The sequence below is a fragment of the Pan troglodytes genome, chromosome 9 (assembly GCF_028858775.2).
Source record: "Pan troglodytes isolate AG18354 chromosome 9, NHGRI_mPanTro3-v2.0_pri, whole genome shotgun sequence".
In the NCBI taxonomy this organism is placed as follows: Eukaryota; Metazoa; Chordata; class Mammalia; order Primates; family Hominidae; genus Pan; species Pan troglodytes.
In genome coordinates, this window is record NC_072407.2 from 109,984,034 (window position 1) to 110,007,918 (window position 23,885).

A 23,885-nucleotide genomic window follows, 5' to 3' on the forward strand; every position below is an offset into this window, starting at 1 on the left:
TTGAACCCTGGAGGCAGAGGTTGCGGTTAGCCAAGATTGCACTGCTGCATTCCAGCCTGGGCAACAGACCAAGACTCTATCTCAAAAAAAAAAAAAAAAAAAAGTTGATGTGACCTCATTGCCTAGACTTGTGAAGTCTTGCAGTATTTTGATTTTATAAGTAATAAGTAGTTTACTAAGCAAAAGTATAACACAATGCATCCTTTATACTATAACTATTACATAGCTTTGGCACAGCAAAAATACTCTGACAATTTACTTCAGATATGAATCAATTAAGAAATTGAATTTCATGTAAAAAGTAAATCTGTAAATTACATTACTAAAATCTTATTTTCAAATGGTTCATTTTTATCTTGTTAATTGTCTGAACTGAGCATATTTAAAAATAAGTTATGCCAGGCCCGGTGGCTCACGCCTATAATCCCAGCCCTTTAGGAGTCTGAGGCAGGCGGATCACGAGGTCAGGAGTTCGAGACCAGCCTGACCAACATGGTGAAACCCCATTAGCTGGGCGTGGTGGTGCGCCTGTAATCCCAGTTACTCAGGAGACTGAGGCAGGAGAATCGCTTGAACCCAGGAGGCAGAGGTTGCAGTGAGCCGAGATTGCGCCATTGCAATCCAGCCTGGGTGACAGAGTGAGACTCCATCTCAAAATAAATAAATAAATAAAATAAAAATAAAGTTAGATAAGGCTTTTAAGTAATAGTAGCATAAATAAAAAGTATTATTATAAAATTTAAAAATAAAATTCTAGTTAGATGAAGTCTCCCAAATGATAGCATTAATAAAAAGTGTCATAATTCTCCAACGGCTGCTCATTTTTGTTTCTTCTACTTAGTGCCACTTAGACAAGATGAATTGTCTTTTCTGGTATTTAAAAAGTGAACAGTTATGGATAATGAAACAAGTATCAGAAGTGTTGGTATATGTGTGTTGTGTACGTGTGTTTCTTTGAGGGTCTGTCTGAAATTCTCCTTAAGCCAAGTCAACCTGATCTCAGGTAGCTCTTGCCAGTGTAGTTAACTGATATTCCACTGGGGGTAGCTGTTGAAATAGAGTTTTGAACGCCACCCATCCCAGCTGCTGCAAACCCAACCGTGGCCCCTGAGGGGGCACCAAAGTGGGAGGTTAAGGAGCCTGGAGTTGAAAACCTCAGACTTGCATTCTTTCCAAGGAGAGTTTCCAGTGGCTGGAAAATCTATTTACTGACAGAGGAAAGGAGAGGGGTGAGCTTGACTTAGTCACTGGAACAAACAGGTCTAGACGATAAGAAAACACATCCAGTAAAAACATCAGAAAACCTAGAACCATCTCAGGTTAACCATCTGCCCCACGTGAAGAGTCAGGGTACATTGTGGGAGCGAGTCCACAGTTGTAGACAGGGGCACAGAGGAACCAGGGTCGGAGGCAGCCACAGGAAAGGTGAAGTGAAGGTTCAGAAGTGAAGGGTCCACCTCACAGGACAAGAGAAGCATGCCCTGAGCATTTTGGTCTCTGTTTTCTTTGATTTTATTCTCTGAAACCATCCTTCAGGCAGGAAAAGCCTTGGATCACAATTTGGAAGACCTGCATCTAGTCCCAGTTACATCCATCAACAACACTAGCTAATACAGTGGAAGATAAACTGGCCCTAAGCAAATCCACAGGGTGCAAGTTGGTCAGCCCATCGGGTTGGTTAAAATATCCATTTGTGGCTGACTGTGGTGACTCCTGCCTATAATCCCAGCACTTTGGGATGCTGAGGTGGGCAAACCACCTGAGTTCAGGGGTTTGAAACCAGCCTGGCCAACGTGGCGAAACCCCATCTATGCTAAAAATATAAAATTAGCTGGGCATGGTGGCACACACCTGTAATCCCAGGTACTTGGGAGGCTGAGGCTGGAGAATCGCTTGAACCCAGGAGTGGGAGGTTGCGGTGAGCCAAGATCGCGCCATTGCACTCCAGCCTGGGCAACAAGAGCAAAACTCTGACTCAAAAAAAAAAAAAATCCATTTTTTCCGAAAACCATATACCTAAGCACTGTTTTTTTCAAGAATTGATAACTCTGGTGGTGCATAAGGATGTGGTTTTGCAATATTTAAAATTTTTAGACACTTTTGTTATTTTTCAGTATTTGGGGTTGTTATATAAATAGAATAGTATAAGCCCCATATTATTTTATTTTTATTTTTGTTTTGAGACAGGTTCTTGCTATGTCACCCAGGCTGGAGTGCAGTGGCACAATCTCGGCTTACTGCATCCTCGACCTAATGGGCTTAAGTGATCCTCCCACCTCAGCCTCCTCAGTAGCTGAGACTACAGCATGCACCACCACGCCTGGCTAATTTTTGTGTTTTCTGTGGAGATGGGGTTTCACCATGTTGCCCAGGCTGGTCTTGAATTCCTGAACTCAAGTGATCCTCCCTTCTTGGCCTTCTAATGTGTTGGAATTACAGGCATGAGCCACCATGACCAGCCAAGCCCCATATTATTTAATTCATCCTTGAATTAAATAATATATCATTATTTATAGAAAATATTTATAGCAAATATAATTGAGGCATAAGCTTTAGGCACTGGTTAACGATTGGTTAACAAACGAAGACTCTTGAAAGGGTAAGTGACTATACAAGAGTTAGAGAAGAATAGCTCCAAATTAGTCATTAAAATTTGTTCCCCAGAATTCTCAGTACCCCAGATAAACCCATGCTCTCCCTGGGTTCCCTGCCTCTTCTAGCAAGGATTAGGAGCATTCCCAAAAATCCTGTGGACTTGGGATAAAAGTGTCCCTCCCCAGCTTCTGCACTTACAACTACAGCAAAGAAGTCCGTTTACTTTTTTATTCTAAGTGAAACTTGGTTCCCTCCTGAAGTCACTGTTTTTTCTGCATCTCTCTCACAAGATGGCTGATGTACCACTGGACCTACAGTTCGTGCATGGGTCCTCTTTGCTCCCACTGCCACTTCCAGATCATCCTCCCCATTCCCTAAAAACGCTCAGCTGTGAGTCTTGTGTCAGTCAGCTACTCATGCATTAACGCTCCTTTTCAGTCATGTAATGACTTCCCAGGTCATATGCCCTCATTCCTTAATGAATTTAGATCTTGACTCCAATATCATTCTCTCCAGCATTATTCCTGTGGTCATTCTTAGTTATTTCAACATCTATATAAAAGATTATTAGTTACTTGGGAGGGTGAAGCAAGATAATTGCTTGAACCTGGGAGGCGGAGGCTGCAGTGAGCCGAGATTGCGCCTCTGCATTCCACTCTGGGCGACAGAGCAAGACTCTGTCTCAAAAAAAAAAAAAAAAGATTATTAGTACCCTGGTGTTTTATTAAGGTTTCTCCCGAAAGCGAGTCTGAAACAAGGACCTGGGATACAAGTGATTTCTTTGGGAGATAACCCAAGAAGCAGGAATGAGAAAGTAGGGAGAGTAAGATAAGGAAGGAGGAAAAGTGTGCCATCAAGGTCACCACCATGAACAAAGGGGACTCAGGTCCACTGAGATCTCTGGGAAGCATCCTGAGTGCCCCATAAAATTGTCCACCAATGGAACAGAGGTTGGGACACATATCCAGTGGCTGCTGACTCTCCTGGTTGGCAGTTGTCCCCAAAAGCATTGTCTTCCTTGTGCTTTGCTGCACTTGTCTGTGGACTTAGCAGGCTCCTGGACCTTCAGAGAAGACCTTGAGGTGAAAGCAGAAAGGAGAGGTGCTCTTTTCATGTGGGAAGGTATCAGGGACATCTGAGCTCACAGAGAACGTTCATAGCTGCTGATGAAATCAGAAATAGGTCAAGAGGATGTGACTGAACACCGAAAGTGTCTGGTATGCCTGGCTTCTCCATTCCTTAACCTCCACTTTTCTAATGATTCTGTTCTCCTGTTCTCCAACTCAACTACTCTCTCTCTCTCTCTCTCTCTTTTCTTTTAGACAGAGTCTCACTCTATTTCCCAGTTAGTGGGTAATGGTGTGATCTCAGCTCACTGCAACCTCCACCTCCTGGTTTCAAGTGATTCTCATGCCTCAGCCTCCTGAGTAGCTGGGATTACAGGTGTGCGCCACCATGCCCAGCTAATTTTTGTATTTTTAGTAGAGACGGCCATCACCATGATGGCCAGGCTGGTCTCCAACTCCTGGCCTCAAGTGATCTGCCCTCCTTGGCCTCCCAAAGTGCTGGGATTACAGGCGTGAGCCACCGCGCCCAGCCAACTACTCAATCTTGATCAGAGTGTAGCCTTTGTCACTACCCATAATGCTCCCAATAACAACCTAAGCTCAATTTCATTCTCCAACTATCCCCTGCTATCTTTTCAGCCTAGTACCTCTTCCATCTTGACTCCAGCAATCCTTAGACTCCAATGTGAATGGACGGTACTTTGACCCTACTGTCTTTTCACTGTTCTTTGCCTCCTAATTCAGCTTAAATCCAAGGGTCGATCATCATACTCACTCCCTTGTATATATGCTCAATGCCCTCCATCATTCTCTCTCAGCGAAACCCCAACTTTGGTTACATCCAATTCTATGCCTGCACCCGAGTGGCTGAATATGTCTTTTGAATCAAACAGGTCCTCCCACGTAGGAGCTGTGAGACCTTAGGCACATTACTTAACCCTGGTGAATGTTAATTTCCTTAGCTATGCTGAGAGACCTCAATTAAAATCTGGGATAACTAGTCTCAAGTTGGCACTTAGGGATGCCCAGGAATCATTATATGTTTCTCTTTCCTCTTCCACCATCGTAGATAACAATTTCCCATCTTCCCCTTTTCTCCTTTCTTCTTAAACCTCACAGCATCCTCACTATCAGCTCACGACCTGGCTTCCAACTTCAATTAGAGAAGACAAGCAATCGGAAGAGAATCTTCACTTCCAAGAGCCTATCTACCGTCTCGTGTCTATCCTCCTAGTAGGTGTGACTGTCCATGGTGCTAGCCAAGGTGCACCTCTCCCCATGTGTGCCCTAAGTGCCATCCTCTTTCCTTATCAAGAACATGGTTCTAGCACATTTTCTCCTTTCTATCCTTTCCATCATCATTTTTCCCCTTCTAAATGATGGATCATTCACATCAGCTACCTGACTCTTCCTCTTCTCAGGTGTGAAGTTTAAAAGATACTTAAGGCCAGGCGCAGTGGCTCACGCCTGTAATCCCAGCACTAAGGGAGGCCAAGGCGGGTGGATCACCTGAGGTCAGGAGTTCGAGACCAGCCTGACCAACATGGAGAAACCCCATCTCTACTAAAAATACATTAGCCAGGCGTGGTGGCACATGCCTGTAACCCGGGAGGCAGAGGTTGCAGTGAGCCAAGATCGCACCATTGCACTCCAGCCTGGGCAACAAGAGTGAAACTCTGTCTCAAAAGAAACAAACAAAAAAAGATACTTAAGGTCTCCACAAGGAGGAATTAAATTCCTACATCAAATGTATTCATCTATGTAAAGTGCATAGAACTGTGTCTGACATATGGTAAGCATTATATGTTTTAGGTCTTACGATTACTACATTTACTGAGTGCTTACACGTGCAATACATTTTTTTCCTTTTTCTTTTTCTTTCTTTTTTTTTTTTTTTTGAGACAGAGTCCCGCCCTCTCACCCAGGCTGGAGTGCAGTGGTGCAATCTCGGCCCACTGCTCAACTCCCGGGTTCAAGCAATTCTCCTGCCTCAGCCTCCCCAGTAGCTGAGATTACAGGCACCCACCACCATGCCCAGCTAATTTTTGTATTTTTAGTAGAGACGGGGTTCCGTCATGTTGGCCAGGCTAGTCTCAAACTCCTGGCCTCAGGTGATCTGCCCGCCTTGGCCTCCCAAAGTGCTGGGATTACAGGTGTGAGCCACTGTAATACATTACATTACAGATACAGACAAGGAAACTATGACTCAGCAGGGTTAAGTAATGTACCCAATGTCTCGTAGCTCATAAATGGCAGGATCTGTTTGGTTCTAAAGCACACATTCTTAAGTATTCTATGAGAAATTCTGGGCCACTGATGCACAAGAATTCTTGGCCACTGGTGTACAAGAAAAGTCACCTGGGATGCTTAGGGATAAGGTAGATTTGGGGCCTCACTCCTGACCTGTAGAATCAGAATCTTCAGAGGGTAGAGCCTAGAAATCTGCTTTTAAAATAAGCACCCCAGGTTATTTTGATGTAAATGATCAGCCACATTTGACAAACTCCTTTATATATATTTTACTGCATACACAGAAAACAAATGAGAAGAATAAAACAAATGGCTAACAGTGGATATTTTAGGAGGTGGGAGAGAAAAGTTTATAGAGAACTTTCATTTTGTAAGGTATTATAGTTTAACATGATGGCTAAATTTTCTTAAATTAGCAGGTGATTTTTTTTTTTTTGAGACGGACTTTCGCTCTTTGTTGCCCAGGCTGGAGTACAATGGCGTGATCTCGGCTCACCACAACCTCCCACTCCCGGGTTCAAGTGATTCTCTTGCCTCAGCCTCCCAAGTAGCTGGGATTACAGGCATGCGCCACCAAGCCTGGATAATTTTGTATTTTTAGTGGAGACAGGGTTTCTCCATGTTGGTCAGGCTGGTCTCGAACTCCCGTCCTCAGGTGATCTGCCCACCTCAGCCTCCCAAAGTGCTGGGATTATAGATATGAGCCACTGTGCCCAGACAGCAGGTGATTTTTAAAAAGATTTTAAATAAATAAAAGTAAAATTATCCCATTTTCTACTACTCACAAACACTGGTAACATTTTGAATATTTTTTCCAGTTTATCCACTATTCAGAGTAGGAAATAAAACTGTAGCTTTCTTTCTTTACAAAGTTGGAATTGTGGCACATATGTGGAATTTTGCATCCTATATTTTTACCTATTATATTCTGAGCATTTTCCCATGTAATTAATCACATAAGAGGCTATGAAATATAAGAAGGAATGGTTGATTTTTATATATGTCTTATATAAATATAAGAAGAAACATATGCTCATTTCTACTTGCCAACATAATTTCACGAAGCCCCTCTTACAACTTAAAAGCTTTGACTTTTAAGGTCAAAGGTGAGGTATGATGGCTCACAACTGTAATCCCAGCACTTTAGGAGGCTGAGGTGGGAGGATTGCTTGAAGCCAGGAATTTGAGACCAGCCTGGCCAATATGGTAAAACCCCATTTCTATACAAAAATTAGCCAGGCTTGGTGGCTCACATCTGTAATTCCAGCTATTCAGGCCGCTGAGGCGTTGAGAATCACTTGAACCTGGGAGGTGGGAGTTGCAGTGAGTGGAGATCATGCCACCTCACTCTATCCTGGGCGACAGAGCAAGACTCTGTCTCAAAAAGAAGAAGAAGAAAAGAAAGTGTGAAAAAAAAAGGCACAATTTTTTTTTCCAGTAATTTATACCATACTGCTGAGTGAAAACAAATATGTTAAAGAATTTATGCAGTATACCATCATTTGTGGGGAGAGAAAAAATAATACATACATGAATGCTTATACATGCACAGAATGTCCTAGGCATTCACAAGAAACATAACTGTTGTCTATGAGAAGAAAGAATGGATGCCTGGGGGACTGTGGAGGAAGGCAGGCCTATTTTTTAAAAATTTTCCCCAAATATTTAATTATGAAAAATTTTAAACATATAGATGAGTTGGTTTTACACAGGGAACCCTAGCATAGCCACCACCTAGACTCTACCATTAACATTTTACTATACTTGATATATATATATATACATACTTTTTTTTTTTTTTTTTTTTGAGACAGAGTTTCACTCTTGTTGTCCAGGCTGAAGTGCAGTGGCGCAATCTTGGCTCACTGCAACCTCTGCCTCCTGGGTTCAAGCTATTCTCCTGCCTCAGCCTCCTGAGTAGCTGGGATTATAGGTGCCCGCCACCACTCCCGGCTAATTTTTTGTATTTTTAGTAGAGACAAGATTTCACCATGTTGGCCAGGCTGGTCTTGAACCCTTGATCTCAGGTGATCCACCTGCCTCGGCCTCCCAAAGTGCAGGGATTACAGGTGTGAGCCACCACGCCAGGCCCGCTTTATCAGTGTTTCTACCCAACCATCAGTTCATCTTATTTTTTGATACATTTCCAAGTAAATTATAAATATAGATTCACTTACTCCTAAATTCTTCAGTATGGGTAGCATTAAACTTCAAATTTTGTTAACTATTTTCTCTTTGAATTAAATGCACATTTTAAAAAAATTTTATTATTTTTTATAGCGATAGCTACTTTGCACAGGCTGGTCTCGAACCCCTGGGCTCAAGTGATCTGCCTGCCTTCGCCTCCCAAAGTGCTGGGCTTACAGGATTGCGCCACTGTGCTTGGCTGAAATGCATAAATCTTAAGGGTATACTGGCTGAGTTTTGACAAGTGCATACACCTGAATAACTGAAGTCCCTACCACAATATAGAACATTACATCACCCCAGAAAGTCGAAGGAAGACTACTTTTGATTGTATTATTTTTAGCACCTTCTGAATTTTGTATTATGTGCCTGCGCTATTTTTAAGAAATAAATATTTAAGCATTTTAAATATTTAAACATTTTTATAACAGTGGGCCGATTCTAAATTGGATGAGAAAGAGTGAAAACAGGAGATGGCAGATAACAGGTGGGGTCAATGGAATGGAGAACTTATTGAAGTCAGAGTTGTAGCAGTGGTGTTTCCAGAACAAGTGAGTTAGGAAAATTGGAATGCTTCGGTTGACAGTAGGACGCTGAAATCAAGCTCTCAAAAGTTGTCTTAAGGTTCAGTTAAGCATAAGCAAAGGGTGGCTTGGGTAGATGGAGATTAGGATACTAGTTTCCTTTCCCTTCCTACGCTCTCAAGTGCACACTGTATTTTTTTGTTTGTAGTTTTTTGTTTGTTTGTTTTTTTGTTTTTTTTGTTCTTTTTTTGAGACAAGAGTCTCGCTCTGTCGTCCAGGCTGGAGTGCAATAGCGCGATCTCGGCTCACTGCAATCTCCACCTTCAGGGTTCAAGCGATTCTCCTGCTTCAGCCTCCCGAGTAGCTGGGATTACAGGTGCCCGCCACCATGCCCGGCTAATTTGTGTATTTTTAGTAGAGACAGGGGTTCACCATGTTGGCCAGGCTGGTCGCGGACTCCTGACCGCAGGTGTCTCGGCCTCCCAAAGTGCCGATTATAGGCGTGAGCCACGGTGCCCTATAGGGATTATAGGCGTGAGCCACTGCGCCCGGCCTCTTTGCAATATTTATCACAACTCCCACTAAGTAATATTTGACTTGTGTAACCATCCTTAACATTTGGCTACCTTATTAGGCCATAAACTCCAAACAAGCAGGGGTCTTCTCTTTTATTTAATCCTGTATTTCCTGTGCCTAGTACATATAAGTGCTCAAACAAGTATTAACTACTTGATTGGATTCTTTAAGTAGGCCCATCCCTCTTCTCTTAGTCCAGAGCTCTTACTTATTTCTACGCATTATGGCCGTATGAAGGCTGTTTGTAAACATGCAAAATACAATACCAGGTATCCTGCAGGTTCCACATGTAAATTATATTATCTCATTGGCCAGTGGTGTGTGGTCTGAAGGGGTAAAACCTGGGGGCTTATGGTTTAGGATCTTCTAGGATAATGTGCCTTCAGAAAATCGAAGATTAATATTCATTCTCTAAACAATCTTTTTTTTTTTTCAAACTTTTTTGTAATGACGAGGGTGTTGAACTGGCCTCAAGTGATCCTCCCCCTTCGGCCTCCCAAAGCACTGAACAATATTTTATCTAAGTGCCAAGCATTCCTGAATAGAAATATTAAGAGTCATCACGCTTGTGCAGTCAACACATATTTACTGGGCGCATTCTATGCACGAGTTATTGAAGACAGCTGTTGTGAGCATTTCAGGACAATGCACCTCCCTTAACACCGAGTCCGGGATTTGGGGCGGGGTGCCGGAAAACGCCAGGTCCCGCCAGCAGAGGGCGCGGTCCCGGCCTCGCTGCAGCCTCGGGACCCACCGAGGCTTCCAGGCTCCCACGCTCGCTCCCGAGCGCGTCCCCGCCCTCGCGTCACGTGACGTGGCCGCGGAACCTGAGCTGCGGGGCCTAAGCCGAGCTAAATTCGTTGCAGGTGGCCGCGGCGGGTGCAACCACAAAGGCTAATCCGAAGGAGTCGGGGAGGCTCGTGGAGTCGATGCTTCCTCTTCCAAGTCAGGTCGGCTCCCGTTACCTTCTCAGCATTCGCGGTTCACGTCTTCCTGAGCGCGTGCATGAGGTCTTTCGCGTGGGGAAGCTCCGGTGACCATGTAGGGGACAAGAGTGAGGAAGCTCCTGGTGCTTGGGACGAGGTCAGCGCTGTCGGCGCGCTGCTCCAGCGCCCACCACACCCTGGTGCGGGCCGACGGGCCCTGGGCCCTGGTGGGAGCTCCGGCCTCCGGTCAAGGCCTGGCCGGGAGCGCCACGAATTCTCGCGTCGTCTCGCGAGAGTCCAAGTTAAAGAACATGGCGACGTCTAATCTGTTAAAGGTAAGACCCTCACTCCAGCTTGGGTTTTACTGTGTGGCCGCCGGGTTCGGCTCTTTGGGAAAGGCACGGCTCAGGTTCAGCTGCGAAGTGTGGGAGTGTTCAGGGGTTGTCTACTGGCAGGGAAGCCGCGGTGGCAGCCGGCGAGTACCGGAACGCGGGTCTGTGGCCTTGGGGTCGACAGGCTCTGGTGGTCGCTCCCGCCGACTGGCCGCTGGGAGAAAAGCCTGGCTGAGCGCTGGCGAGGAGCGATGCTTTCAAGGGACCAGCTCTGGCCGGGAGCGGGAGATGAATGGTCGTGCAGTGTCCTGACCAGCTGGGCCGTTAGTACTGTTAGGTCTCAGTTTCTTGTAAAGCAATGTCTAAGACGCATCAAAGGAAAAACCAAGAAAATGCTGCCTAACAGGTTTCAGTGACTCGACCCCCCACTTCTTCCATTTCTGTTCTCGTTCTGTCTGCACGAAATTCCGAGTCAGACCAGCAGTGCCTCCCACTCCACCCCGCTTCCTCCCTTTTCTGCGTGTTACACCTTCCCTCCTAATTCTCCCATTCTTGAGTTCGTCTTTTTCCTTAGGAAACTGCTTCCTAACCCCCACCCAGTTACAGGACACAACCAGATGACAACTGATGAAGCGATACCATCGTTTTAGGGCGCAGGAAAGTTACCTTGTCAAAGACAGTATTTAAAGTTAGTTTTATATAGCAAGGGAGATCTAGGCCCACAGGGGCAGATTCTCCACCAGTTAAAAAGTTTGGAGAAGAATGAGGAAGACTTAGAACTAGTCTGTTCTGTGTATGTGTCTGTAGTAGTTAATCATTTGCCTTAAAAGTACGGACAGAAATGGGAGTAGTGAATAGCTCAGGGAACATAATATTAATGGCAAAAACCGCAGTCACTTTTGCACCAGCCTAATACAAAGGATGAACCACTTCTTCCTGAGGCCTCTCATGCCTTCAGGCAATGTGGATGAATACTAGAAAATAATAGAAAATATACAGGAACCTAACCATCATGTCTTCTTTAGACCACTGATATTTGATTGTCTAATAGATGGGACTGTCTCATAAAATGAAGAACAAATTTTACTAAGAGGCAGTACTGTATATCACCTTTTAAAAGGGAGAGGGGCCCTAGAATTAGACTCCCTGAATAGCCACCACTTAAAAGCTGTATGACTTTGGGCAAGTTTCCTTATGAGTAGGACGGCATTATCAGTAGCACCTGTATCATAGGAACATTGTGAAGATTAAATTAGTTAATATATCTATAATGCTTAAAACAGTGCCTGGCACTTAGTTAGTATAGTACAATAAATTACTATAACTACTCCCCCTCTTTCGTTAAGAAAACGAATTCGGGGAATTGAGTAACCCATCCCACTCTGCTTTTCTCTTTTATAATGGTATAGCAAATTTCCCATGCTTTACTTCAGAAAGAAAATTTGTGGGCTGGGCACAGTGGCTCACTCCTGTAATCTCAGCTCTTTGAGAGGCCAAGGTGGGAGGATTGTTTTAGATACATTAATTTAATCTTCACAGTGTTCCTACAATATAGGTGCTATTGATAATTCTGAGTTAGAGGTTATAGTTAACTATGATCACGCCACTGCTCTGTGAGACTCTAAATGAAAAAAGAAAAGGAAAGAAAATTTGTTTTATTTCTGAAGATTCCTATTGATGCATCTGTGTGTTTACATAAACAGTATGCTATTAATTGAAATGTGTTTAAGAAGTAATTTTGTCCGTGATTCTGGAAAATTTTGACTTGTTGATTACCTGGATATAAAGCAAGGTCTTTTTCTCCCCAAAAATAACTCTCAGAAAAGAGTAAGTCACTGTACTACTTACAAAACCTCACAAAGGATTGTTTGGAGGAGAAGCTACTTTGGTCTATATTAGTTAAGTACTTACCTGTGGAAGCTACTTTGGTTCATATTAGTTGAGTACTTACCTGTGGAAGCTACTTTGGTTCATATTAGTTAAGTACTTGTGGAAATTCTGAATCTACATCCACAGCACAGACCTGTGAATGGGAAAACTGCCTGAATATACAGAAAACGGGGTACTTAGGGTTTAGGTTTAAAAGCTCACAAGAATTTAAAAAGTGTTTTAACTTGAACATTTACAAATAAAGGGAAGGTGATAATATTTTGAAAAAAATTAGTAAGTGACTCAGTGACTCTAGTGAACTTTCTTGATGTGTAACTTAGAAGTTAGAAGCCAATGTCATAAAAAAACCACCAGCTTTTCTTTCTTTTTAATTTTTTTTTTTTGGAGGGGGACGGAGTCTCGCTCTGTTGCCAGGCTGAAGTTCAGTGGTGCGATCTTGGTTCACTGCAACTTCCGCCTCCCGGGTTCAAGCGATTCTTCTGCCTCAGCGTCCCGAGTAGCTGGGACTACAGGCGCACGCCACCACGCCCAGCTAATTTTTGTATTTTTAGTAGAGACAGGGTTTCACCATGTTGGCTAGGATGGTCTCCATCTTTTGACCTCATGATCCACCCGCCTCGACCTCTCAAAGTGCTGGGATTATAGGCGTGAGCCACCATGTCCAGCTGCTTTTCTTTTTTAATATTGGAATTTGACTCTAATAATTTTATTGTCTGTTTAAAGCAAGTGGACTATTGCTGGATCTTAGAAGTCTTTCAGCTATGTAAAGATTTGTGTAGCACATTTTGACATATACAGTTAACTGCTTAGGGGTTTTGTATCTCTGAAAACCTTTCCATGTAACTACTTTATCTTTGTTGTTTTTCCTTACAGAGTGAGTCTGTAGAACATTTGTAGGGATCTGATATTATAATTTTATCTTCTGTTTTAGATTACTTTGAACATGTAATTGTGATTGTTCCTTTTCTTTTGCAATTATCATCTGGGCCCTTAGTGCTCATTTTTTTCTTTTCCAGTTTATTGTTCCACCCCAAACAGCAATTGTTTCAACCTTTTCTTGCTGAGCCTCACCCCTCTTAATTCTTAGTACATTACTTTACCCAGCTATTTGAAGTGCCCTTAACTTCCTTGGTCGATACCAAACATTTTTCTTGTTTCTCCTATGTTCTTCTCTGTTCCATGCTACCTCCCAAATTGTCTCATTCTGCTTGTTCTTTTTCATTCCTCATCTTCCCCCCAGGACTTGGTGGTATGTCCCCTCTTACTTTTTTTTTTTTTTTTCAGTTTCCCTTTTTTCTCCTATGCCTATAAGAAAGTTCATATGTCGCCTCACATAAACTTTTCTTTTTTTTGGAGATGGAGTTTCGCTCTTGTTGCCCAGGCTGGAGTGCAGTGGTGTGGATCTCCACTCACTGCAACCTCCGCCTCCCGGGTTCAAGCAATTCTCCTGCCTCAACCTCCTGAGTAGCTGGGATTACAGGCACACGCCACCACACCCAGCTTATTTTTGTATTTTTAGTAGAGACGGGATTTTACCATATTGGCCAGGATGGTCTCAAACTCCTGACCTCAAGTGATCCGCCTGCCTCGGCCACCCAAAGTGTTGGGATTACAGGCGTGAGCCACTGCACTCTGCCTCCTCATACAAACTTGTACTCTGCCTCTGCCTCAAACTTCTGTTTCTCACTGTCACAGTTCTTGGAAAAGCAGCCCCCATTTGCTGCCTTTATAATTCTTTGCCCTTTAACTTAATGATATGGCTTACTCTTCTCTCCCACCCAATTGTATAGAACCTGTCAGTCATAAAAGTACTAGCAACCTCCTGATTATCAAATGAGATTCTTCTCTGATAATATTTATCCTCTTTTCTGGTATTATTGCTCATTTCCTCTGCTTCTCTTTTGGTTTTTATGACATTCCCTCCTTGGTCTTCTCTCTCTCAAATCACGTTTGTTTTTCACTGACTTCCCTCCCCTGTCCCCAGTAGAATTATTTCTCAGGATTTTATCTTCAGCCCTTTTCTATCTTTGTATATTTTTTTCTGGGACAGTCTTAACTCCCATGATTTCACTATTTTTATCTCTTAGCTCTGATCTGAGCTCTAGATCAAAATGCAGTTCTCACCATATCACTTTCCTGTTCAGATACCTTTGATGATTCAAATTATTTGAGATCTTTCCAGCTGGGTCTTCTCCTGATAACTAGTATTCTCTCTCTCTGTCTCTTCTCTCTCTCTCTCATACATGTGTGCGTACACACCCCTACCTAGCTGGTTACTTGTTGGCTCACTAGCATGCCAGAGGTCATCTTCTCCCTAATAACTAACTCTTAACTCTCATTCTCTCTCCTTCTGATTGGACCTAGTGAGATGGAGGCACAAGAAGGCAGTAGTATATAACCGAACCACAAGATAAATCAAACTTTAAACTGAAATATGATTCATACTACTTTTCTCAGTGGACTTTTTTTTATCCTTTAAGAGGAAAGAAAATGGAAATGTAAAGCAGTGATTCAGAGTGTCTATAGAGGCCGGGCATGGTGGCTCATGCCTGTAATCCCAGCACTTTGGGAGGATGAGGTGAGAGGATTACCTGAGGCCAACCTGGGCAATGTAGCAAGACCCTGTCTCTATAAAACAACAACAATAAAAAGTGCCTGTAAAAGTTATTCATTATTAAAATAACTTTATTGACACCCATATGCAAGGTACCATGGAGAATGCAAAGATATGTAGAACAATGTCCATGCTCTTTGGGAATTTACCGTATGCTAAAGGAGAGTAAAAGGTACTAATGATTTATTATAAGGCAAAAGTTTCAGATGTGTTACCAACTGCTCTATGCTCCCTCACAGACTGAGGAAATAATTTCTGGTGGGATGATCAGTGAAAATTTTATGGAGAAAGTGTTGGAGCTGGATTTTGAATAATGGGTAAGCTTTTTGTATTGGTAATTAGGAGAAAATTTGGTAGGAATCTAGGCTAGATCAGTGTGGCTGCAGTGTAAGCAGGGCTGCATGCTGTGTTAGATATTCTATATGAATAGTGTTCCTTGGGATTGTTGCAGCATAGAAACCCAGAATACAGGGAAACAACAAGAGGGATAGGAGTGAAAGGGAAGTCGGGTCAGATTACAAAGGGCCTTCAGTGCTAGGCAAGGGGTTTGAAATAAAGTTCTATAGTTACTGAGGAATATTTGAAAAATATGTGGGCAGAGATACTCTCAAGCCCTCAATCTATTTTTGGCTTTTACACATAAAAGTTATTATATTTTCTGTATATTTATAATCTGCTTGTGAGATTGGCCATGGATGAGGGGCATTTGTGCCAGTGACATCTTGTTCATTGAAACCGTAACCATAGCAGGAGTAATTAAGTCTATGCGAAATACATTTATTCATTGAACGAGAATTTAGTATTTCCTAATTCTAACTAGATAATGATGAACTAGGCAGACAGCTCCTGCCCTTGTATAATTTACATTTTTGTTGGGAAGAGAGACAATAAACATAAACAGTTAAATACATACTGTAAGTCAAGTTGTGATAGGTACTATGAATAAAAACAACCAGGGTAAAAGAGAGAGTGCTCGGTGCTCTTATTATTATTATTATTTTTATTTTTGAGACGGGGTCTCACTGTCTTGCCCAGGCTGGAGTGCAGTGGCACGATCTTGGCTCACTGCAACCTCCACCTCCTGGGTTCAAGCAATTCTCCTTCCTCAGCCTCCCGAGTAGTTGGGATTACCGGTGACCACCACCATGCTTGGCTGATTTTTGCATTTTTAGTAGAGATGGGGTTTCACCATGTTGGCCAGGCTAGTGTTGAACTCCTGACCTTAAGTGATCCTCCTACCTCAGCCTCCCAAAGTGCTGGGATTACAGGCATGAGCCATCACAGCTGGCTTATTTTTGATAAGATAGTGAGGGAATGCCTCTGAGGAGATAATAGTTGAGGTAAAACCAGAATGAAGCAAGGGAGCAAGTCATGTACATATTTAGAAGAGTTCCTTGTAGAGGGAACAGCCAGTGTGAAAGCACAGAGTCAGGATCATGCTTGGCAAGGAATATGGATGTGATACGAAGATTTGAATATCATCGGTGAATGTGGTTAAGGTACATAACCAGAGAATTCTTTTTAATATGTCTAGTTAAACATAAATGAGAACCTTATTAAGAACTTGTCAATTTTTCATTGGGTTGATAGAAATTGCCCTCTTGAAACGTATATCTAAGAGGGACATGGGCCTTAGAGCGGCCTTCCCCTCCTTCAGTATACTGTCCTAGAGAGATGGTTGCATTCGACACAGCCTAGGGAGGAAACAAATTTCAAGGGTGTCTGTGTTGGTCATGGGTAGGAATGGGAGAGGGAATAGTGGACTAATCAGTAACTGTAAAACTTTGTGATACATGTAAATGGTAGAATCTTTCATGTTCTATGAAAATAAATGATTGAACAATTACCATAATCTGGAGGTGATGTATGTTAATTAAAACTTCTAAAAGGAAGTGGCAGCTCAGGATAAATTTTGATCAGTCATTTTTCAGTAGATTAGAGGAGGGGAATTTTAGACTGCTGGAAGGTAGAAAGAGGATACTAGGCATCTTTCTAGTAAAAAGAGAGGTTTTTTGTTTTTGTTTGTTTTGAGAGGAGGTCTCACTCTCACACAAGCTGCAGTGCAGTGGCATGATCATGGCTCACTTCAGTCTTGATCTCCCAGGATCAAGCGATCCTCCCACTTTAGCCTCCTGAGTGGCTGAGACTACAGGCACATACCACCCTAGGTCTGGCTAATTTTTTATAGAGATGGGATCTCACCATATTGCCCAGACTGGTCTCCACTCCTGAGCTCCAGTGATCTTCCTGCGTAGGCCTCCCAAAGTGCTGGGATTACAGGAATGAGCAAAAGAGCTAGTCAGCCAGAGAGGTTTTTCTTTTCTTTTCTTTTCTTTTCTTTTCTGTTGAGATAGGGTCTCACTCTGTCCCCCAGTCTGGAGTACAGTGGCGCAGTCACAGCTCCCTACAGCCTTGACCTCCTCAGGCTCAGGTAATCCTCCCACCTCATCCTCCCACAGGTGCAACACCAGCATGTCCAGCTCATTTAAAAAAATGTTTAGAGACAGGGTTTTGCCATGTTGTCCAGGCTAGTCTGGAATTCCTGGGCTCAAGCAATCTGCCCTGTCCTTCCAAAGTGCTGGGATTACTGGCGTGAGCTACCACCCCTACCTGAGGTTTCTCTTAATAAATATTTTGCCTAATGTCCTGGTGAACCCAGTTGTCATTAAGAGCCATTTGCCTCCTGCCTTGGTTAGTAGGTGGAGGAAATAGATGCCTCATATGCTCTGTAAGGAAAGCAGGGCTGGGTGCAGTAACTCACACCTGTAATCCCAGTGATTTGGGAGGCCAAGGTGAGAGTGTTGCTTGAGGCCAGGAGTTTGATACCAGCCTGGGCAACCCCATTTGTACAAAAACAAACAAAAAAACAAACAAACAAAAAGCAGGATACAGCTCAGGTTAAAACTTTGGTCAGAGGCTGGATGCAGTGGCTCATGCCCAACACTTTGGAAAGCAGAGGCAGGAGGATCATTTGAGGCCAGGAGTTGGAGACTAGATCGGGCAGCATAGCAAGACCTACCACCTCTACAAAAATAAAAATTAGAAAACATTGGTCAAATCCATGGAGTACATACAAATAATATCAAAGGTAATTGATCTGTGTAACTGTGGTTTGTTCATTCCATAAAAATCTGAGCATTTATGCTGTACTGGATACCATTTTAAATTTCAGGCTAGGCACAGTGGCTCACACCTGTAATCCAAGCACTTTGGGAGATTGAGGTGGGTGGATTACCTGAGCCCAGGAATTTTAGCCCACCCTGAACAGCATGGTGAAACTCGTCTCTACAAAAAATAAAAAATAAATACCTGGGGGTGGTGGTGTACGGTTTTAGTTCTAGCTACTCAGGAAGCTGAGTTGGGACGCTTGCTTGAGCCCAGGAGGTTGAGGCTGCAGTGAATTGAGATCGCACTACTGCACTCCAGACTGGGCGACAAAGCAAGACCCTGTCTCAAAAAAAAAAAAAAAAAAAAGTATCAGTGATACAATAGTGAATATGACAAAGTTCTTAGACTTTGGGGCTTATATCCTGATGGATGAATACTGACACTAAAGACATAAAAAATACACTTGCATAGTTTTTACTGGTAATTAGGGCGGTAGCGAAAACAACATGATAAGAATGTTCAAGGCCGGATGCGGAGGCTCACGCCTGTAATTGCAGCACTTTGAGAAGCCCAGGTGGGAAGATCGCTTGAGCCCAGGAATTCAAGACCAGTCTGGGCAACATAGTAAGACCTCATCTCTACAAAAAATTTAAGAATTATCCAGGCATGTTAGTGCATGCCTGTAATCTCAGCTACATGGGAGGCTGAGGCAGGAGGATTGCTTGAGCACAGATCAAGGCTGCAGTGAGCAATGTTTATGCTGCTGCACTCTAGCCTGGACGACAGAGTGAGACCCTGTCTCAAAAAAAAAAAAAGTGTTCGGAAGGTGGAGCCACTATTTTACTCACTTATTTACAACAGAAAATAATTTTTCCCCAAAAAACTGCTTTTGACTATTTTTTGTTAAATGTTCTTTTTCTTCCTCATGTTGACATTTCAGCCAGATCCTATAGCTTTCCTGGGCTTTTCTTAAAAGTCTGGTTATTCCAAATTAAAATTTCAGTCTCATAGCCAATCAGAGTGTCTCTTGTACCATCTCAAGACTTTGTCTCTGGATGTGCAGAGAGGAATGGAGGAAGGGCATTTTTCTTAGGTTGGTTTGGGAGGCCTCTCTGAGGTGGCATTGGAGCTGAGACCTGAATGATCTGCATTCTAAGGCAAAGGTCTTGAGGTGCAGTGATGAGCTTGGCCTGTTTGAGGAACACCTTTAAAAGGTTGCTGTGGCTGGAACATAGAATTGCAGTAGTAAGAATTACTGGTATTCAAATATATACAATCAGCCCTCGGTATTCATGAGTTCCATGTCTGTGGATTCAACCAACCAAAGATTAAAAATATTCAGAAAAGGCTGGGGGTGATGGCACATGCCTATAATCCCAGCACTTTGGGAGGCTGAGGCAGGCGGATCATGTGAGGTCAGGAGTTCAAGACCATCCTGGCCAACATGGTGAAACCCCATCTCTACTAAAAAAAAAATACAAAAATTAGCTAAGTGTGGTGGCACATGCCAGTAGTTCCAGCTACTCAGGAGGCTGAGGCAGGAGAATCACTTGAACCCACGAGGCAGAGGTTGCAGGGAGCCGAGATCACGCCATTGCACTCCAGCCTGGGTGACAGAGTGAGACTGTGTCTTAAAAAAAAAAAAAAAAAAAGAGAAACATCACATATATGCACTTAATATGGCACCCGCACACATTTATTTTTATTAAGCCACCTCACTTTTGTTGAGATAAGAAAGATTTTATGAATCCCTTATAGATGCAAGTAGTGTACTTGCAATGTAACAGTGGTTATGAGCTCAGCCTCTGCAGCCACACTGCTTGGGTTGGCCTCCAGGTTCTGCCATTTGCTAGCTGTGTGGTATTGGGCAAGTTACTTAACATCTCTGTGCCTCAGTTTCTATATCTATAAATAGCAGTAATCTCAAAAAAAACCTCAGAAAAAAATTGCGTCTGTATTGAATATGTACAGACCTTTTTTTCTTATGATTCCCTGAACAGTACAGTATAGCAGCTGTTAGCATTTACATTATAGTAGGTATTATAAGTAATTTAGAGATGGTTTAGAGTGTATGGGAGGATGTGCATGGGTAATAAGCAAATGCTATGCCATTTTCTATCAGGGACTTGAACATGTATGGGTTTTGGTATCCCGATGGGTGGGGGTGGGGGTGGGGAGGGGTGGGATCCTGGAATCATTTCCCCACAGATACCAAGGGACAACTGTACAGTAGTTTGATTCTTTTGGTTAGTGGGGATTGGCAAATGGGGTTTTAAAATCACATAACTGGGAGCAATAGTGGCTTCATAAACAGTAAGGGAACCCACACATTCAAATAACTAACCTCATAATTCACATGAATTATCTAAAATACGACAACTGAGTTCCTTTGGTAAAGTTATTAGAGTGCCATTAATTGGATATACAGTCATTTACTGCATATTGATGTTTTGGTCAACAACGGATCACATGTATAATGGTGGTCTTATAGGATTATAATGGGAGCTAAAAAATTCCTATTGTCTGGCAATGTTTATTGTAGCCCTTGTAACGTAGTAGTGCAATAACACATCACTCGTGTCTGTGGCGATGCTGGTGTACATAAAACTATTGTGCTGCCACTCTTATAAAAGTCTAGCACATATAATTGTATACAGTACATAATCCTTGGATAATAGGATAATACAATTATTATCCTAATAATAATAAGTGACTGTGTTACTGGTTTATGTATATCTTAGTCCATTTGTGTTGCTATAAAGGAATACCTGAGACTGGGTAATTTATAAAGAAAAGGTTTATTTGGCCCACAGTTCTGTAGGCTGGTGAGGTCCTCAGCCTGCCTCTACTCATGGCAGAAGGTGAAAGGGATCCTGTGTGTGTAGAGATCACACGGCAAGAAAGGAAGCAAGAGAGTGGGGAGAGGTACCAGGCTCTTTTTAACAACCAACTCTCAGGGAACTAACAGTGAGAACTCACTCACTGCTCACCACCCTGCCTCCACCCCCACTGGCATTCATCTGTACATGAGGGATCCACCACCATGACCCAACACTTTTCATTAGGCCCACTTACAACATTGGGGATCAAATTTCAACATGAGGCTTGGTGGACAAACATCCAAACTGTAGCAGTACATTTACTGTTATATACTTGTTATTTTTTTTTAGTGTGTGTACCCTCTAATAAATTTAAAAGTTAACTGTAAAATAGCCTCAGTCAGGTCCTTTAGGAGGCATTCCAGAAGAAGGCGTTGTTACCATAGGAGATGACAGCCCCATTCAGGTTAGCGTTCCCGAAGACTTTCCAGTGGGACAAGACGTGAAGGTTGAAGACAGTGATGATGATCCTGACCCTGTGGAGGCCTAGGCTAGTGTGTATGTGTGTCTTAGTTTTTAATGAAAAAGATTGAAAATAAAAAACCTTTTTTTAATAGAATAGTTTATAGAATTAAGGATATAAAGAAAGTAAATATGTTTGTGCAGCTGAATGTGTTTGTGATTTTTGTTTGTTTGTTTTTTGTTTAAAATAGAGACAGGGTCTCACCATGTTGCCCAGGCTGGTCTCAAACTCCTGAGCTCAAGTGATCTTTGCACCTCAGCCTCCCAGAGGGCTAGGATTAGAGGCGTGAGCCACTGTGCCTGGCCTTGTGTTTGTGTTTCACGATAAGTGTTATTTACAAAAAAGTCAAAAAGTTTCCCAAAAAGAGGAAAGGTTTTTAAAGTAAAAAAGTTACAATGAGCTTATATTAATTTATTATTGAAGAAAAATATTTTTGTATAATTTAGCATAGCCTAAGTGTTTATAAAGTGTACAGTAATGTCCTAGACCTTCACATTGACTCACTACTCACTCACTGACTCACCTAGAGCATCTTCCAGTCCTGCAGGCTCCATTCATGGTGAGTGCCCAATTTAGGTCTACCATTTTTTATCTTTCATACTGTATTTTTACTGTACCTTTTCTATGTTTAGATACACAAATTCTTACCACTTTGTCCTAATTGCCTCCAGCTTCAGTACAGTTACATGCTATATAGGTTGGTAGCCTAGGATAATAGACTATACCATTTAGCCTAAGTGTATAGTAAGTAGTCTCTACCATTAGATTTGTGTAAGTACATGCTGTTATTTTCACACAACGATGAAATTGCTTAACGATGCATTTCTCAGAATGTCATTAAGTGACACATGGCTCTAATCCACAATCAGTATGGCGGGAACTTCACAAATCTTAAAACAACTAAACTGGTTGCGTGGTGTTCAAAATGTTATGGGCGTGTAAAAGTAAGGTGATAAAAAAATTGCCATTAATTCTATGGATGCCATTATTTCTTGCTCTTCCTTCAGCTTGTCTTTTCATCTTAGCTTTTCTTACACCTTTGTCCTAAGCAAGATATAGCAAGATATACAGCAATAATAACAAATTCTTTGTTTCCTTGTATTATTTTTAAATTTTATTCATATTTTAGAGACAGGGTCTTACTCTGTCACTCAGAATGGAGTGCAGTGGGGTGATCATAGGTCACTGCAGCCTTGAATTCCTGAGCTTAAGCAGTGCTCTTGCCTCAACCTCTGGAGTAGCTGTTGGGACTACTGGTGTGCGCCACCACACCCAGTTAATATTTTATTTTTTATTATTTTATTTTATTTTGTTTTTGTAGAGATGGGGTCTCACCATGTTGCCCAGGCTGGTTTTAAACTCGTGGCCTCAAGTGATTGTCCTGCCTTGACCTCCCACAGTAATGGGATTATAGGCATGAGCCACACCGCCCAGTTTATTTATTTATTTTTCAGAGACAGGGTCTCACTTTGTTCCTCAGGCTGGAATGCAGTGGCATGATCATAGCTCACTGCAGCCTCGAACTCCTGGGCCCAAGCAGTTGTCCCGCCTCAGCCTCTGGAGTAGCTAGGACTGCAAGTGTGCCCCACCATGCCCATCTATCTATCTGTATCTATCTACCTATCTATCCATCGATCCATCCATTCTTAGAGATGGGGTCTTTCTTTGATGCCCAGGCTGGTCTTGAAATCCTAGCCTCAAGTGATCCTCCCACCTTGGTCTCCCAAAGTGCTGGAATTATAGGCATGAGCCCTCTCTGTTTTCTTTTAAATGCAACATTTGACATCATTAAAATATTGCCATAATATTGTTTCTATAATTTGATGTGGTATGTTTTGTCCCAGGCGTTATGTAGGGATTTCTGGGTGTTTTCGGGGCGAACCAGTAGGTCAACATTTGTATTATTTTGTTGTAAAGTAAGTGAATTATTTAAAAATGATTCTATTGAATCATTTTGCAAGCCAGTGGATTTTTCTATTTTTGTTTACATTCTTGTGTTTAAACATTTTTATTTTTTAACATGATACCAAATACTGTATTTCTACACCATTATATATCTGCTCTTTTACTCATGACCTAGTAAAGTGGGGTTGTTACAGATACGCTAATTGCTTGAAAATGCACTCCTAAATTTCAGTGGGGGATATGCATTTTTTTAAAGCAGTGATATGTTCTAGAAAGATCTATATAACATCTTATATTTCTGGCTGATAACACTTACCCCCAGCCCAAACACATTTTCTTTTTCCTAAGCCAATTAACACAGGACCCAAACACATTTTTAAAAATTAAGTTATTCTTCTGTAATCCACCCTCCCTCCTTGGTCTGGGCAAATGATGGTACAGTATTTAGGCTTGAAGCCTTAGCTGTGTGCTTTTGAGATATAAATTTTTTAACTTTCTCTGAGCCGGTGGTTCAAGACTACAGTGAGCAGTGATGGTACCACTGCATTCCAGCCTAGGTGACAGCAAGA

At 42.4% G+C, this 23,885-nt stretch overlaps 1 protein-coding gene across 1 annotated transcript in view; it reads left to right on the forward strand.

Annotated features, from left to right (window-relative positions):
• The first annotated feature begins 9,654 nt into the window (after positions 1–9,654).
• CUL5 (cullin 5) overlaps positions 9,655–23,885 on the forward strand; it is a 96,563-nt gene continuing 82,332 nt past the window's right edge. Inside the window, 2 exon segments of the mRNA XM_522173.9 lie at positions 9,655–10,429; positions 10,431–10,460. Coding sequence (XP_522173.3) covers positions 10,205–10,429; positions 10,431–10,460 — 255 coding nt within the window. The 5' untranslated portion in view covers positions 9,655–10,204.